Genomic DNA, 16,666 nt, shown 5'->3' with positions numbered 1-16,666 from the left:
AGATAAAGACCCCCGAGGGTTATCACGTCCGCACGATTCTCCCTTTGATATCCCAGGTGGGATCGGTCTTTCGACTTGAGCTGTGGGTGTGATCATGTCCACCGATGATGTCCATCATCGCCCTCGTGATCCAAAGCATCATTTCCCCCGTGTTGGCTTATTATCTACGAATCTGGCGGCTCTTCATCATCGTTACAGTACTCCATCCAATCGCATACTTCAGGGTTCCTCTCTTGGTCTTCTTACCAGGCCAACTCATCTATGTCGGTATCTATGCTTGTTTGATCGTTCGCAATATCCTGTCCATTATCGACTATCCTATCCTCTTGGTCCTCATCAAGCAAGCCAGTCCCTCGGATTCTATCATGGGTAAAATCAATGGCCTCGCTGCTTCCGCTGGGGCTGCGTCTCGAGCTCTCGCTCCTCCGATTGCTGGCTTGCTTTACAGTTCTAGGGCTAGGATTGGCTGCGTGGTAGGGGAGTAGTCGTGTTGCATTATTCGGCGCTTTACAGCTGTGGTTTATCCAGTACGATAAACATTCATCGGCAACCGTGGAACCAGCAGATGCTTGTCATCATATTGCTCTTCCAGAGCAGCCACATGACGAAGTCGTTCATATCATTATTAATAGAGAGATAATGCGCACATAGAAGCAGTAATCTTGTCTGACTAGGAGACGAAAGCTGGATTGGTTTGTTTGTTTTTTATTTTTCCTATGTCAAGTTCTATACTCATATAATCATAGATTCTATAAGGTGATCGACAATGGCATTGTCTAGAGCACTATATAAAAGCTTATATATATATATATTCCCCATTTTTCACCACACAAGTGGCTAAACATCAATAATACAGGGTATGTATTATCTTTGAATACATATGTATATTTGATAAAACATCTAAAAAGAGATATCCACAAAGACAATTGTAAAGGATGAATTGAATATAAACATAGTCCAATTAGATAGGTTGGATGCACCTTTCCCAATTGGGACTAGTTTTGTTTACCCAGCAACGTCGACACAGTAACTCGTTTTTGTATACACAAACTCTGCCTTAATCTGATTTCTTGTTTCTCATTCAACTGAACAGGTTCTGAAAATAAACCAGAGACGATATCTTACGACCAACTCTTTTCCTCTCTTCTTCTTCTCTTGCGTTAATTATGTCAACTCCACTCTTGCCCCTCTCGTCCTCTTACCAAAACGCGCGCGCACAATCTCAAATGGCGAATTCTTCGCCCCTTCTTCACAAGACTCTTTATCAGCCCTCAGAAAATGACGCTCTCCCAAGGCCATTAAAGAAGAGATGGGCAGATCACGCCGTGCCGAGCCCGAATGCCTATGATGAAAATGAAACCTACTACCCTAACGAACATGAGAACGAGAATGAACACGAGAACGAACATGAGAATGAACACGAGAATGATGATTTCAATGATGTCGAATCATATAAGCACGGTGCTAGCTCACCGTTTCAGTTCGATGGACGCGAAGACACTGTGGATTTCCAGAAGCTGCGCGAAATGCGACAGACCTCGTCCCAATCACACCCACAACTTGAACCGCTAGAGGATGAGAGCCCTGTAAGCTCTCCTTTCCGTCCACATGTGACAGAGGGGACAGTGGATTTCCAAGGGCTGCGTGAAGTGCAGCCTATGTCACCTGGCTTGGACAAGCGGCTGGCTCTGAGGGAGCCAATGAGCTCTCCCTTCTGTCCTAACGCTAGTGAGGATACAGTTGATTTCCAAAATAGACACGAAGAGCAAGAGTCGTCTCCTCTGCCATACCCACAACTTGAGTCATTGGAGGAGGAGAGCCCGGGAAGTTCCCTGTTCCGACCTCATGTCCGAGAAGGGACAGCGGGGGTCCTAAGACTGCGCGAGGTACAGCCTATGTCCCCTGGAATGGCAAGGCGGTTAGCTTTAGAGGAGCCAACGAGCTCTCCATTCCGCCTTGATGCACGGGAAGAGATGGTAGACTTTGATCGCTTGCGCGAAATGCAGAATGACTCGCCAATTCCTAAAGCGCGGCCATTGCCGGATCCCGCTAGTTCGCCTTTTCGCCATGAAGCAAGAAACGTGACAGCCGATCCATTGGAACTACATGAGATGCAACAAAATACACCAATGGTGTCTAAGTATCCTTCGCCCGTTATGGTACCGGATTTGCCTATCCGCCCTGAAGCACAAGAGACGGCTGATTCACCAAAGCTGCGTGAGTTGAAGCAAGACCCACTTGTCGTAACTAAGCGTGCATCCTTTGCTGCGGAGTCGAACTTGCCCATCCGCGACGAAGCACTAGGGAGAGTTGATTCTCCCAAGGTACATGCGCATACAGAGTCACCGATAGCATCCAAATCCTCTTCCCCTATTCCAGTTCCTACTTCGTCCTTCCGGCAGAATCCCAAAGAAACCACCCTTGATCTTCATAAGTCGCGCCGGATTTCTTGTGCATCAGTTGGACTGAGTGACCAGCGTTCGGTTGCAGCAACTCCCCGTAAAAGATCTTACGATGAAACACCCCAGGACGTGGAGGACGATTTGCAGATGAAGGAGCGCCGTAAGAAGGGCATGGTGAGCCGATCAGACGCACCAAAGATTCGCATTGATGCCGAAGAGGAGCCTAGCGTACTCCATGACCAGAGCATCCTTTCTGCTACAAGTGCCAAGCACAACCGATCAGCAATTGGCAACAGCATGATAGAGGAAAGACACAACGAAGGGATGAGCACAGTACTTCATGAAGACGGCGACAAAGAGAATAATTCACACGAGAACTCGATGGTCGACGACTCAATGGATGACACTTGCTTGAGCACATTTTCCGCCATGCCTGATATGACTACATTTGCAAAGCCCCGCGCCCAGTCACTGATGAAGTCAATGCGAGGTAGTGTCGGCCCCAGCCCAGCTCCGATTATGGATGGGCATCGACAAAATGTCGATCCGGCCACGCCGGGCACAGGGCGCAGGACATACAGAGCGAGCGTCTATCTAGATGGAAATTCGCCTATGGGATCGCCTACGCCGAGACCCAGAGGCCCTCGGGACATGGCTCATCCAGTTGACTCTGCCAATCTGCTTGATTTCACTGATCAAATGAACTTTTTCCCTCGTCAGTCCATGCAAGGTGCCCGTTTTTCCCCCTCGCGGCGTTCGCCTATGCGATCGACCCGACAATCTATTCGATCTCCCGGGAAGATGTCGTCGTTGTTGGACTTTGATATTCCGGCTGCGCCTACCCCTCGATCCATTCCCACGGTCACTCCTCGTGAATTAGAGTCACTGAAGTCCGGCTTCTTGTCTGACATATCTTCGCTCAAAGCCACTCTCAGTGGCAAAGAGGCCGAGGTCGCCAGCCTAAAACAAGCAGTGGCGGACGCGGAGAGACGTGTCGGTGAAGCTCTGGAAGAGGTACGTAACGAAGCTGCCGGAAAAGAGGTGCTGGAGATGGAACAGGCCGAGTGGGAACGTCGAGCCAATGAGATGGAAACTGTTCTGCGGTCCGCCCGCTCCGAATTAGTGGAGGGAGAGCGCGAGCGTGAACGTCTGTCTCGAAAGACAGAAGAGGCTGAAAAAAACAAGGAGAATTTGGAAGGAAAAGTTGTTGAGCTCAAAAGCAAGCTTTCCGCTGCACGCGCTGCGGCTGTATCTAACACTAGTAAAGCTAGCTCATCTCACCAGTCTTCCAACTCGACTGAAGATACTGCCCGAGAAGTTCAGGATGCCGTTGAAAAGGTCGCTCGTGAGCTTCATGTGCTCTACAAGAACAAGCATGAGACCAAGGTTGCGGCCTTGAAAAAGAGCTACGAGTCTCGCTGGGAGAAGCGTTTGCGTGAGGTGGAGAAGAAGCTCACTGCCGCACTTGAAGAAAACGAACATCTTCGTGTCGAACGTGATACTGCGCAATCCGATTCAATGGCTGCGGCTAACGCCAGTCTATTCGCTCGCGAGAATGAGGAGCACGAGACCGAGAAGCGTGCCATGGAGGCGCAGATCAAAGGTCTGCAGCGAGAAATGGCTGCTCTGAAGGACGAGACCGAGCGGATTCATGCAAATCTAGAGTCTGAACGCGCCGAGAAGGGTGAACTTGTTGCTGCTGTTGACGAGTGGCTAGCCATGCAGCAGGCACCCGCCCCATATCAGCCTCGAGACCGCGAGCCCTCTGTGGTATCTTCTGTGCACAATGACCACATTGATGAGCCAGCTCAGCCATCTCGCGAGGCCACCCCGGATGACTTCCGTCGCAGTGTCAGTCGCTCTATGTCTGGAAGCATCCGCCCCCCTGCCACTATGGAAAAGAGAATCCCTAGATTCGGTGCTCCCGCCGGCCATTCTCGTGGTAATAGCGGTGGCAGATCTGGTATTGCAATGCCTACTCCCGGCCGAGGTGGGATCATGAGTTCAATCGAGAGGATGGGCCGAGGTGGTGTTTAGGTTTTCTGGGATTTGACTTGGGTTTATCCTTCTCGAATTTTTCGATTCGATTCGTTGTGTTTTGTGTTTTGTTTTTCTTCATGGGTACTCCCCATCTCGATTCCCCGGCAAATGTGGTCTACCTAAAATTGGTTTATGATGTTTATGTCTACTTCTATTTCTCGGCGTCTGCTAGGATTGGTTCACACAAAGGGGGGTTTTAATTGGATCACTGAACAGTGATATGAAATGATGTGACGATTCAATAGGTCCATTGTATACTTTTCAAGGTCATCCTAGGCAGTGTGTACATATGTAAGGAATTTTAGTGTCGCCGTGTGGTTGGAGCATCAGAGGAATCTTGGATGCCAAGTCCAGTCCCTACAAAGTATGCTCATTTTGAAGTAACTCTAGGTATTTTCAGCCTCCCGTTCCCTACTTTTGACATATATATATATATATATACATAATCAAGCATAGAAATACAGCCTCATGCATGGCTGAGACAGCTACATCTGTCTGGTTTTTTGCAATGTGTGTTGCCGTAGTGTAAGTGGCAACCTCAGGATGGGTTTCCGAGCTTACTCCGTTCCTATACCTCGGCAGTAATGTAATACAAGATACAACGTTTAATGGAATTCTTTGAAACCCCAAAATAATACGAGACCAAAGTTCATTTCCCCCATGGACTACAACATCCATGGATACATATGTAGTTATTTAGTTATGTTATCTACTACGTGAAGAGTGGAAGTAATACACCGCATATATGTACATAGTTACTAATGTCGGAATGCGGATGTACTTTAGCCCGATTCCAAAATATATATATATATATCTCCAGGGCTGTACATTATAATTACACATGTAGGTACTCCGTATTCAATTATGTACACCATATAACTATATTATATTTTGTATACCTTTGTATAACTACCACTTTGTCCATTTATTATTCCCCTTAAGAGGGGTACGCCATGACCGAACTGTCTCCCATTGGAAAAAGAAAAAGAAAAGAGGGCTATGCTGACATGTTATCTTGGCTGTGGCCTCGGCTTTCTCCCCGGACTGGCAAAACGTGGGGTGAACTCATGCCGGACTGCCGTGGTTTTTTTTCCCCCTCCACTGGGGTATTTCTTGGCAATTTGATTACTAGACTTGAGTTATTTTAATCTGGTCAATCATTATTATTGCCGATGACCTGCCCGAGGGGATTATGCTCCGCAATCGCAATCCATGATCCTAATAATTTGCATTTGCGTAAAGCTTCGTGAGAGTAACATATCTAATTTATATGAGCTTTTATTTCGATTTCCCGCAAGCGAATATTCGAATCCATCGGCATTGGACCGAGATGCAAGCCACTCTAGACGCCTAGTTTAAGCGCCGGATCAGATTTAGATGGAGACCAGATCTATCCTACCACGCTACGGAGTACTCGTGGGGATAGATTAGAAAGATCAAGTATATATATAACCTCATCTTCCGTTGGGACTTCATAGGGTAATTTATATAAGCTTTTTCACTTTTGAGTCTTTTTTTGAAATATAAGTACTCCGTAGTAGATCTGGTGATGGTGATTTTAGCCTCTACCCCAGGATTCACGGGATATGCCGGGAAGATAATTTCCAATGCAAAATCACAAAATTTGACCTTTGCCATGTCCATGATTGGTAGAAAACAGAATATTCTTCTCTTAAATTCCAGTTTGCGACTGTGGGGTATGGCGTCATGTGCATTTGAAAATGAAACAAAGAAAGAGATGAATAGATCGTATACTCCGTATACTCCGTAGTATACGCGGAGTAATAGGTAGTACTTTGAGCATTCTTCCGGAAATCGGCACTTCTTGTCCACGTGGGGACGAACTCGGATGAAACGAGGCATATGAAATGTATAGTATTTTGGTCCATTCAGGGGGTACTCCATGATTCCGGGCTATTATATTGTATACTGTGTATTGTATATTGTATATCATTTATTTTGATTTTTGGATATATGTAGTAGTACAGAGTACATTTTTGTGCAATTGTCTCAAGCATAACGGCGTTCCACTGAGCCCTAGGCCTAGCCACGGAAGATTAATAATAACATATTATGGATAGATGTAGGACCGTGCTATTACGACGTATAACCGGGTTATGATATTACCATGTAAGGAATCAATTGACGTTCTATACAGTTTCAAACATCAACGCCTTGATCTATAATTGCGCAGAGTATAGAGTACAGCTTTGTACAAATATGATAAAGTATATAGTCAACTGGAATGTACTCTGTTCTGTACTTTGTACATAATTTGGATAAATATATCGACATTCACTGAAAATGCTGAAACCAATAGTGCTGATCGTATTACTCATCGGTCCAGACGTCCAGGCATGCGCCTCAAAAGGCCAAAAAATCTCCTCCACATGGGCTCCGCTTGTCGGAGACTGGAGAACTGTCTTGGCTGAACAGTCCGGGATAGTCGGGGGAATGTGGGAAAATCCTGGAAACTCCCTTTTTTTTTTTTTTTTTTTTTTCAACGACCCGCAATTTAGGATCTTCACTACTCCGTACGGAGTACTCTTTTGTTATTTTTATTTTTTTCAAGTTTAGTCTTTTTTGTCGGTGTTTCTCGGAGGGACGGAGGTCCACTTTGTAAAAGGAATGAAAAAGAGCAATAACAGGGGATTGAAAGAAGTTTTTAAGAGATTTAATATGAATTCTCAAACTCATATAATGAGAAGTATATAGCCGACTTGGGTATATATATTATGTATACGGAGTACATAGTTATGTGTTGAAGAGAATGATATCATCTTTCACATTCACGGGGGCCGAGGGACCGTAGTGGCATATTACCTAATTAAGTAATTATCATTTGCATATACAAGGCTAGGTATAACTAGGTATAGTTTGGTAATAACTAGGTGTAGAACCAGTAATTTATTTTGATCTACTCCCCTCAAAACCTTGGCTATTTGCGGGTTAAACCATGGTAAGTGAAACTGTGGGAACCTGGGGCATACTTATGTAAAAAAACCTTCACAGGATTTCAAAATAAAAAAAAGGATCTCTCTTTCTCTTCCTCTCTTACTTTCTCTCTTCCCTTAATTCTCTGATTTTTGGTCCTTTTTCTATTTCCTTCCCCTTTTTCACATGTTCACATATCGTGACATTCTTCCCTTTTCGGCTTTTTGTCACATGCTCAGTATCTCTATATAACTCGAATGTTCCCCGTTCGCCCCCGGACGCAATAACACAACATGACTGATACCGAATCTGGAAAACGAAAGGCCTCCACGGCTGGAATCTCCGGTCATAATCGACCTGTAAAGAGACGCGCCTCGAAAGCCTGTTGCTGTTGTCGTGCCCGCAAAGTGCGCTGTGATGTGGTTGAGAATGGCTCTCCATGCACGAACTGCCGTTTAGATCAGGTTGAATGTGTGGTCACGGAGAGTAAACGCAGAAAGTTTGTGGAATCGAAAATTAATCTATATATAAACTTGTCAACTGACATGTGATTTAGGAAATCTCGCGTGGAGATAGAGAACCACTCCGAATCCCCGGAGGCCTCGGAGGAGAATCCTTTCCACCAACTCAGTGACCTTTCAGGGTTGGCTGATTTGGTGCCGACATCTCCCTCGCAGGCCTCGGTGGATTTGGATCAGAGCCAACATATGCCTCATCTGCTATGTTCGTCAATTCCCTCGGAACTCCCACGAACTACTCCATTTTGACCGACAAGCAAACTAATGATGATAATAATGATAATAGATCAAAACCAGGCTCAACGCATCGGCCCTGATGACAACTATCGACGCCGCATGGCCCCGAACCCAGCAGTTCCCGCTTCTATGCCATTAGCCAATGTGACCTCGCAAATCCAACAACTATTAGATCCCAATTTTGGCAATACACGATCCGCCAGTGGCTTCCTCCCGGATTACATCCGAGGACTCCCCGCACGACTCCAGAAAGAGGATATTGACTACTTGGCCGTCAAGGGTGCCTTAACTATCCCCGACGTGACATTACGGAACGAACTATTGAAGAGCTACATCCACTATGTTCACACCTATATGCCCTTGCTCGACCTGGAGGAGTTCTTGCAGAATATCGTCCAGAACGATGGAATCCACCGCATCAGTCTGCTACTCTTCCAGGCCGTCATGTTCGCCGGTGTGGCCTTCATTGATATGAAGCATCTACAGGTCGCTGGCTACCAGACCCGCAAGGTCGCCCGGAAGGTCTTCTTCCAACGTGCTCGCCTTCTGTATGATTTTGACTACGAGGTGGATCGCATCTCGCTCGTGCAGTCGCTTCTGCTCATGACCTACTGGTACGAGACCCCCGATGATCAAAAGGATACCTGGCATTGGATGGGTGTCAGCCTGTCCTTGGCCCACACGATCGGCTTGCATCGGGATCCCGGAAACTCGCGGATGGATGTGCGTCGCCAACGGATGTGGAAGCGGATCTGGTGGAGCACCTACACCCGTGACCGGCTGATCGCCCTGGGTATGCGACGGCCCATGCGTGTCAAGGATGACGATTGTGATGTGCCCATGCTGAGTCTCGATGACTTTGAATTCCATCCTTACTCCCCCGAGGTTGTGGCTATCGTTGGCAACTCGGAGATTCTCCAGAGTGTCAGCCATCAACGTGAGCTCGCGTTGATGTTCATCGAGAAGGCGAAGCTCTGTCTCTGCGTCAGCCATGTATTATCTGCCCAGTACTCAGTTCTCAGCCACAAGTTTGGCGGCACCATGGAGACCACGATGATGCTCGTCCCGAAGAAATCCACCGCAGAGACCTTCGAGGTACGAAGTTGTGACCAGGAATTAGAGGACTGGCTGGCCAATCTCCCTGTCGAAGCCCAATATGCAGCCTCTAGTGGATCGAAGCTATCCGAAGCAGACGAAGTGCTGCACTCCCACCGTGCCTTGTTGAAGATGGTTTATCTTACCACATCTAGCGCTCTGCACCGCCCACAAGTCCTCCCCGCCATCCCCTACCCATCCACAGATGCCGAACTTCAAGACATGTCCCGGAACAAGGTGCGATTCGCCGCAGTCGAGATCACTGCCATCGCCCAAGACCTGCATTGCCTCGACCTGACTCGGTACTACCCCACCACCGGTGTCACAGTCCTCCTACCAGCAGTCATCATCCATCTCCTCGACATCAAGTCGACTGACCCAAGCATCCGCATGACAAGCCTCCATCGCTTCTATCAATGCATGCGCATCCTTCAGCGCCTGCGTGAGATCTACGCCTCTGCGGATTTTGCCACCTCTTTCCTCGAAGCCGCCATCCGAAAAGCAGGCATCCAGCTCACCGTCTCCCCACAAGACGTCCAGTCTTCTTCTGCCTCATCATATCCCCGCGATCAACCTACCACATCCTCAGACTCCTTCGATTCCACCATCGCCTCCCGCTTACACACCTTGACGCCACCACCAGATTCCCTCGCCCAAAAGATCCCGGACCTTACATACCCCAAACTCTCCGGTCCTTCCGCAGGCGGACGGCCCACCGGAGATCTTTTCGCTTCGACGCCGCCGCATTCCGATGCAAGTGAAAATGGTAGCACCAATAACCTCAATCTCAATGCAAATCGCAACAAGGATCATGATGCCTTTGCTATGCCCTCTGAAATGAGTCTCACCGAACTCATGGATTTGGCGAATGATGCCGAGGTTACCCAGAATGATTTCGATGCCCTCATTAACTTCGACGATCCGGCAAATACCGATTTCTTTGTTGATGACAATACCCCACAAAACGGTGGTGCCCCGGCTCGGGAGAAGGGGTTTGATTTTGACGTGGATAATGTGAACATGATGGGCTTTGATACTGATAACAAGGCCGTTGATTTCGCCCATCTGGCGGACAACGGCATGTCCGAGCATGAGCCTATGAAGATTTCAGACTGAATACCATATTCCAAAGGTAACTCGGGCTTGGATACAGTCAGTATCTAGCCTGTAAATACAATTAACAGTTTTTCGCGTGCTCCAGGTATATTTTACCTATTGGACAGTTGCACAGGCGAATGGCCCGGCACCAAAATCCATGTTGCATCATGTATAGTTTCTTTTCATTTTTTTTTATACACAGTATATACTTATAATGATGATGATTATGACTGCGGATCATTCGTTTGTCCTTGAGTCTCTATAAAAATAGGATCCCAGAAATTAGTGGGTAGAGAGATATCTAGGAACTCTCCAAACAGTGTGTCAATGTCTGTAAACCCGTCTTGTATAGATGTATCCGGATCGCCCACCGGGGGTTGGATGATGTTCGTTGCAAGTTCTGGCACCGGAGACATAGCTGCAATTCCATGGCCGTTGTTGCGCTGCCTCTTGGCTCGGGGGGCATCATTGCCTTGGGGCGCGGAATCAACTATCTCTAGCCCTTCTGCTACCGAGCTGTCGGCATTGACTTGTTTCTGCGAGGGCTCTGCCACATACGGTAGACTCGTAGGGTTTGTCCGAGAGGATTGTGGCTTGCCTTGGATCTGGTACAGGGCTTTTTGGCCTAGCCGGGCCATGGCCTCGGCGGAGTACCAGTATGGACTAAGATTATCTAAAACAGAGCGGCACGCCTCAAGACTAGCCTTCGCTCGGTTGAGGTGCGTGATAAGTCGGCTCGAGCGGAGTTGTCGGTATGAGACACCCATCGACAAGGTGACAGAGTATGGCACAATTGGGAGAGGTGGTAGTTCATTCCCACATTCGGATGCGACGATGGAGTGAATGCGAACAGCTGCTAGTCCTTGTCTGACAGACGAGAGCCTGGTGTTATCGATGTTCTCGGTAGGTTTATATCGACAGGACAAAATAGCAACAGAATGATAATAAAGCTCTAAGAAGCCTTCTCGTGGTTAGTATAAAGCCCGGATGATTTAGCAGAGATCTCCATACCTAGAGTAGCAAAGTCTAGATCGTCTTGAGTATCTTCCCCCACAATATCCTCAAATGCAGGGAACCCCTCTTCCCACCCGCTTGTGGTTTCTGCGGATGGTCGATAAAATGATATCACAGTTGCCAGTAGATCCGACACAGCAAGCCACACCTCAAATGCCCCTCTTGAAGTCTGAGTGCCGACACTGGGCTTTACGACCCCGATATCGCGGTCAGCTAGAAGAACCGGCCGGCCACCGATACTTGCATGCATCTTGTCTAATGTCCATAAACACCAGAATAGTTTAGTCAGGGAATCTGTGGAGGTTTGATTTGGCCGGCCGAGATGCAATCCTACCGTCTGGGCCTGGTGGATGGCTTGGCAGAGGTGTAGAGATGCCGCCTCAGCCCCTTCAAGGCCCTCGCAGTGCAAGGACATTAGTGCAAGAATACGGATCCGTGTCAACCGATCCGGCTCTAGCTCTGTGTCCATAGCGACAACAAGCCCCTTATAAATCTGAGAACAGAATTGACGTGACGGTAGAATTGGGCCGCCAGATACAAGGCGTAAGTACGGGTTGCTCGCGTGGGTCTTTGCTGCGGCGAGGCATATGGCGTTTTCTAGAAACACCGACGCCAAACCTTCTGCTTGAGCTTGAATAAAATCCCGGTCGACTATTGGCACAATATGATTAACCTTGGAGAAGTAGATAGCCGACAAAGACTGCCTTGTCCTGAGGGGCAGTTGTTCACATGCTTGCATCCCCGCGGCAAACCGTTGGTGAAGTAACGATGCAATGGCTTGACCATTGATTGCCGTTTGTGCCGGAGAATTGGCTACATATTCCTCGGTTGTGGTTTGTCCTCTCTGTACCCCCTGGAGCTTTCGAAGCTTCGCTTTCTGCGCAGCTGAGGAGCTGATCCAAAGCCCGATACGATCACGCAGAGGGCTCCCAGTTGGCTCATCTAATCTTTCGCGAATCAAAGATTCTGGATTGAGATCTCCCACGAATCTCTCAGTGACAGGAACCGGCAACAAAGCTGGACTGTCGGGTGTTGTCCGCGCTCGGTTTCTGTGCGCGGATGTAGGAAACTGTTCGCGATTCGAGACTTCTCTGTGAATGGGCCTCGCAGGGTCATTGCTCGGTTGAGGTGATGACTGTCGATTTGGATCATCGGAGGGTTCCCATTTGGGGATCAAATGTCGGCACCGTTTCTATTGTGATGTTAGATGGATGATTGCTGGGTTTAATGTTCCCATCGTATACGCACCTTTGATCGTTGGCACTTGGGACAAGCCCGCAAGGCTCGAGTGCGATTCCGGGACTGAGGGATATCCGGAAGCCAAGTGAATTCCATCTAGGAAAACTATTTATATTATAAGTTTTTATAGGGGAGATTTCAGTAGAGAAAGAAACGGACCTTGGGAGATAGGCTTATCGATAAGGAGCTTCCAAGAAAGGTTGCCCACCTGGAGTCAGTCCCGAGACCAAGTAGTGAGCTTAAGCTTACGGAGTATGTACATCGTGTATGCATTTTTCTACACATATCAATTAAAATGACAATTAACTAGTGTGTGTATGCGAATGTGTCCGAAATCAATCTAAAATTCCATCCATAAATGCGCCCGGCTTCTCAACTCCTTAAATATCCGACCGAAACAATACGGAAACAAACATAGCCAACACAGGACTTTTCTAAGCCAGCAAAGTGACATCGGGATATACATGTGACAAGTCTAAACTGGATCTGAAGAAGTTTCCGCTGCTTCAGCCGCCACTAGGGCTTCAACGGCGTCATCATCATCAAACTCATCCACATTTCCAGGCTGGACTTTGACATTCTCGGTCTTGGTAGATTGAGGCTCAACTGGCAGGTTGTTGGCCGAAGCGGTCGAATTCTCTTTGTCAGAAACGCAAGGAGCCAACGGAGACTTTTTAGATGGCACCAAGCTCCAGTCAATGATTTCGTCTTCTCCGTACCGCAAAGCAAGCCAATCATTGCACTTCTTGAAGTGTCCATTTTTGAACTGTATATCCATCCTATTAGCAAAGAACTGTTTCAAGGACAAATCTCTAGCGATTGATATACTCACAAAGCCATTATGCGCACTCAGAGGACTTGGATGCACGGATTGTAGAATGCAATGCTTCTCTTTGTTGATTTTCGCCACCCTGATTCCAGCAGGCCGGCCCCAAGCAAGGAAGACGACGCCGTTGGTTCGTGCCCGAGCAACGAGGTCGATAACCTTCTGTGTGAATTTCTCCCAGCCCTTGTTGGAATGACTGTTTGCCTGGTGGGCACGAACAGTAAGGCAAGTATTAAGCATCAGGATGCCACGCTCAGCCCATGGTGTGAGTAGCCCTCCCTTATCGGGCGGTGACTCGAAGTCAGGATAGTCAATCTTGATACCCTTGTAGATATTGAGCAATGATGGCGGAGCTCGCACAGGAGTGCGGACGGAGAAACATAGCCCATGAGCTTGGTTGTGATTGTGATACGGATCCTGGCCGATGATGACCACTTTGACGTTGTGCAAGGGTGTATACCGGGACCTACGGTCTGATCAGCACAACAGGTTTGGCCCAAGTAAGGCAATCCAATTTACCAAGAATAGATATCCTCCTCTGGTGGAAAAACCTTGACATTGGAATCTTTCTCCTTCTTCAGGAATCGCTTCAAGTTCAAGAACTCAGTGCTGACAACTTCATCTTTCAAGTGCGCGAGCCAGCTCTCATCCAAGGTATCAATTTCCAGCTGCAATAGTTCCTTTTGTTCCAGTGTCAGGGAGGCAACCCATTTTACTTTATCAAAGCTGCTTGACCGTGGGGTTCCGGTTGAAGTTGAAGTTGACTGGTTGCTCGGGGTTTTCGGCTTTGGGGCTCCAAAGAATGCAGTGATGCTTCTACCTTTGGGTTTTTTCGAGTCAGGGGTGGAGAGATTATCCGATTTTCGTTTTATGGCAGGGCTGACCATGATGGATGGGCAAATACATAGGAAAATTGAAGGATTGTACCCCAGAAGTTCCAAAGTTGTTGGAGGACCCGGGGCGATAAGCGATCGACGCGTTTCACGCGACGCGACTGATCTGCAAGGCTGGGATTTAGTGATGAAATACTCTGTAGAGAGTACGGAGTAGAATTTAGAGAATAATTGAATAATTGACTCCTACCAGCCACTACGAGTCTTGATTTTAATACAGGGAATAACGTGATATCGAATATAGTTCGAGTTCAAAGAATACAACATATTGAGTTACAGATTCAAAAAAACGAGCAGGGCTTAAAGCTCATCGTGAACATCCTTCTCATCGGATGCAGGAGCTTCAGTAGCCTTTGGGGCAGCAGTGACCTCAGCACGCTCCTCAGGCTTCTTGGCGCCATCGGCAAGGCCGTCCACCTGATACTTGCCGTTCTCCTTGATGAAGGTGACCAGGTCCTCAACGGTACGGGAACCGGCATACTCAATAGGGGAGTCCTTAGCACCAGCGGGGTAAAGCTTGATAGTGGGGAAGCCAGTGATGGAATCGGGCACATCGTTGGCAGTCGCGTCAACCTTAGCGACAGTGACCTTCTCATTCCACTCGGGAACATCGGCGTACAGCGCGGCAAGCTCTTCGTACTTAGGAGCGAGACTGGTGATAATGAGTTAGAGATGCGACAAAAGATAGATGAGCTGTAGAAAACTTACGACTTGCAGTGTCCGCACCAGGGAGCGTAAAACTCAACTAGGACGTCCTTCTCGTTGTCAATAACAACCTCCTGGTAGTTGCGGCCAACAACAACGGTAACAGATCCCTCCTGGGTCTCGGGAATCGGCTCCGACTTGAGGCTAGGCTCAACCTTGCCGTCAAGGACGTCTTTGATGAACTTTCCGACATCCTTGGCATCGACCTTCTTGTTCTGGTCGTAAGGGTACTTGGCATTCTTGGTGGTGTCCTGGATAGCAAAAGCAGGGAACTTCTCGGGCTCAAGGTTGAGGTTGCCAGCGTGAGCGCCAAAGAGCTTAGCATCAAGTGTAACAATGTTGATAGCTCCACGGTAGTTCTCGGCGATGGGACGGAAATCAGCAGCGAACTGCTCGCGCTCCTCGGGGGTCTCGGCGAAGATGTAAGCCAGGGGAATACCAGCCTAAGTCGTTGTAGACAGTCAGTTTCTTTCTTGCACAACATACGGAACAGACAAAGCTAGACATACCGCCATGTACTTCGAGTAAGTCTCGGGACCAAGCTCGCCAACAAGAGGGGTGCTAGCGGTCTTGACCCATTCGAGGATTGCCTCCTCCTCTAGCTTTCCGTCGTACACTGCCTTTTTCTCATCGAAGTCCTTGTAGAGAACAATCGAGGGCTGCTTGGCACCCTCCGCCTTGGCGAGAGCGGCATCATTGGAGGCAGCGAAGAGGAAGTTATCACGCTGGGATTCAGCGAACGAAGTGAAGCTCGTGTTGGCGGTCTTGTCATCAGAAGCCACGTATCCGATAATCACAATCTTGTCCAAGGCCTTGAATTCCTCCAGGTTCTCCTCGTTCACACTTGAGACAGCAGGCATGGACTGCTTGGTCATGTACGAGATGATTCTATCGAACACATGCGTTAATTATCAAGTACAAGAATCTGGAACCCATAATGACTTACGCGTCAGCCTTGCGAGCACCAGCGTAGGGCTTGTGTGAATCAGGGCCACGGAAGACCTTCAGAGTAGGGTAACCATCAACTTCGTAGGTTCGGCACAGCTCCTCCTCCTCGGTGCAATCCACCTTGACGACGGGGATATCCTTAGCCTTCAGCTCTGTGGCAGCCTCTTCATATTTGGGGGCAAGGGCCTTGCAGTGACCGCACCACGGCGCATAGAACTCAGCAAGCACCAAAGGGTGCTCCTTGACGAAGTCATCAAAGGTATCGGTTGTCAAGGTGACGACATTGGCGTCAGCGTCGACAACTTCAGGCTCCGCAGCGTGAACTGCCGCAGTAGCTCCAAGGAGGCTCAGGACTAGGGGGGCGAAAGACCGCATAATTATGAAGAGATGTTAAATCAAACAAAAACCCGAATATCTCTCTCTCAAGGTCGAAAGTTGTGAAGAATGAATTAGAGGCAAGCTTAAAATATCCAGAGAGGGAAGGTTTTATTTAATGGGGGGAGAATGAACTTGAGGACAGTTTGTTCACTAAAGGTGGAGCTTTGTGACTGGGCTATGCAGGGCTGCAAGGGCGGACCTGGTTCCATCAGGTACCTGGTACCTCCACGACTAGCCCAGTTTATATGGAAATTCAAGTACTGGGCACTTATTCCCTACTATAATATATAATGTGGTACTTCATACAAATACTTCTATAATAGTAACGGACATATGCCC

The 16,666-nt window shown here is 48.1% G+C and overlaps 6 protein-coding genes across 6 annotated transcripts; 3 read left to right on the top strand and 3 right to left on the bottom strand.

Annotated features, from left to right (window-relative positions):
- Positions 1-107: 107 nt before the first annotated feature.
- N7479_010217 (uncharacterized protein) lies at positions 108-485 on the top strand (the record flags this gene model as incomplete). Its single annotated transcript, XM_057257908.1, has 1 exon — positions 108-485. One exon carries the CDS (start codon positions 108-110, stop codon positions 483-485), a length of 378 nt encoding a protein of 125 aa, XP_057105366.1.
- A 681-nt stretch (positions 486-1,166) lies between these two features.
- On the top strand, positions 1,167-4,439 carry N7479_010216 (uncharacterized protein; the record flags this gene model as incomplete). The annotated part of the gene is made up of 1 exon (XM_057257907.1): positions 1,167-4,439. The coding sequence occupies one exon, from the start codon at positions 1,167-1,169 to the stop codon at positions 4,437-4,439; it is 3,273 nt and encodes a 1,090-aa protein (XP_057105365.1).
- A 3,230-nt stretch (positions 4,440-7,669) lies between these two features.
- Positions 7,670-10,342, top strand: farB1 (putative C6 transcription factor (Ctf1B); the record flags this gene model as incomplete). Its single annotated transcript, XM_057257906.1, has 3 exons — positions 7,670-7,875; positions 7,933-8,099; positions 8,181-10,342. 3 exons carry the CDS (start codon positions 7,670-7,672, stop codon positions 10,340-10,342), a joined length of 2,535 nt encoding a protein of 844 aa, XP_057105364.1.
- Positions 10,343-10,548: 206 nt separating this feature from the next.
- Positions 10,549-12,673, bottom strand: N7479_010214 (transcription factor domain-containing protein; the record flags this gene model as incomplete). The annotated part of the gene is made up of 3 exons (XM_057257905.1): positions 10,549-11,276; positions 11,336-12,530; positions 12,587-12,673. The coding sequence occupies 3 exons, from the start codon at positions 12,671-12,673 to the stop codon at positions 10,549-10,551; spliced, it is 2,010 nt and encodes a 669-aa protein (XP_057105363.1).
- A 379-nt stretch (positions 12,674-13,052) lies between these two features.
- Positions 13,053-14,290, bottom strand: N7479_010213 (uracil-DNA glycosylase; the record flags this gene model as incomplete). The annotated part of the gene is made up of 3 exons (XM_057257904.1): positions 13,053-13,343; positions 13,410-13,869; positions 13,923-14,290. 3 exons carry the CDS (start codon positions 14,288-14,290, stop codon positions 13,053-13,055), a joined length of 1,119 nt encoding a protein of 372 aa, XP_057105362.1.
- Positions 14,291-14,596: 306 nt separating this feature from the next.
- pdiA (protein disulfide isomerase PDI1) lies at positions 14,597-16,324 on the bottom strand (the record flags this gene model as incomplete). The annotated part of the gene is made up of 4 exons (XM_057257903.1): positions 14,597-14,948; positions 15,005-15,444; positions 15,511-15,889; positions 15,948-16,324. The coding sequence occupies 4 exons, from the start codon at positions 16,322-16,324 to the stop codon at positions 14,597-14,599; spliced, it is 1,548 nt and encodes a 515-aa protein (XP_057105361.1).
- Between the last annotated feature and the right edge of the window lie 342 nt (positions 16,325-16,666).

The sequence above is a fragment of the Penicillium vulpinum genome (genome assembly GCF_028829585.1).
Source record: "Penicillium vulpinum strain IBT 29486 chromosome Unknown utg000004l_segment0_segment0, whole genome shotgun sequence".
Lineage (NCBI taxonomy): Eukaryota > Fungi > Ascomycota > Eurotiomycetes > Eurotiales > Aspergillaceae > Penicillium > Penicillium vulpinum.
Note: the sequence above shows the minus strand (reverse complement) of the source record. Positions and strands in the feature narration are given on the sequence as shown.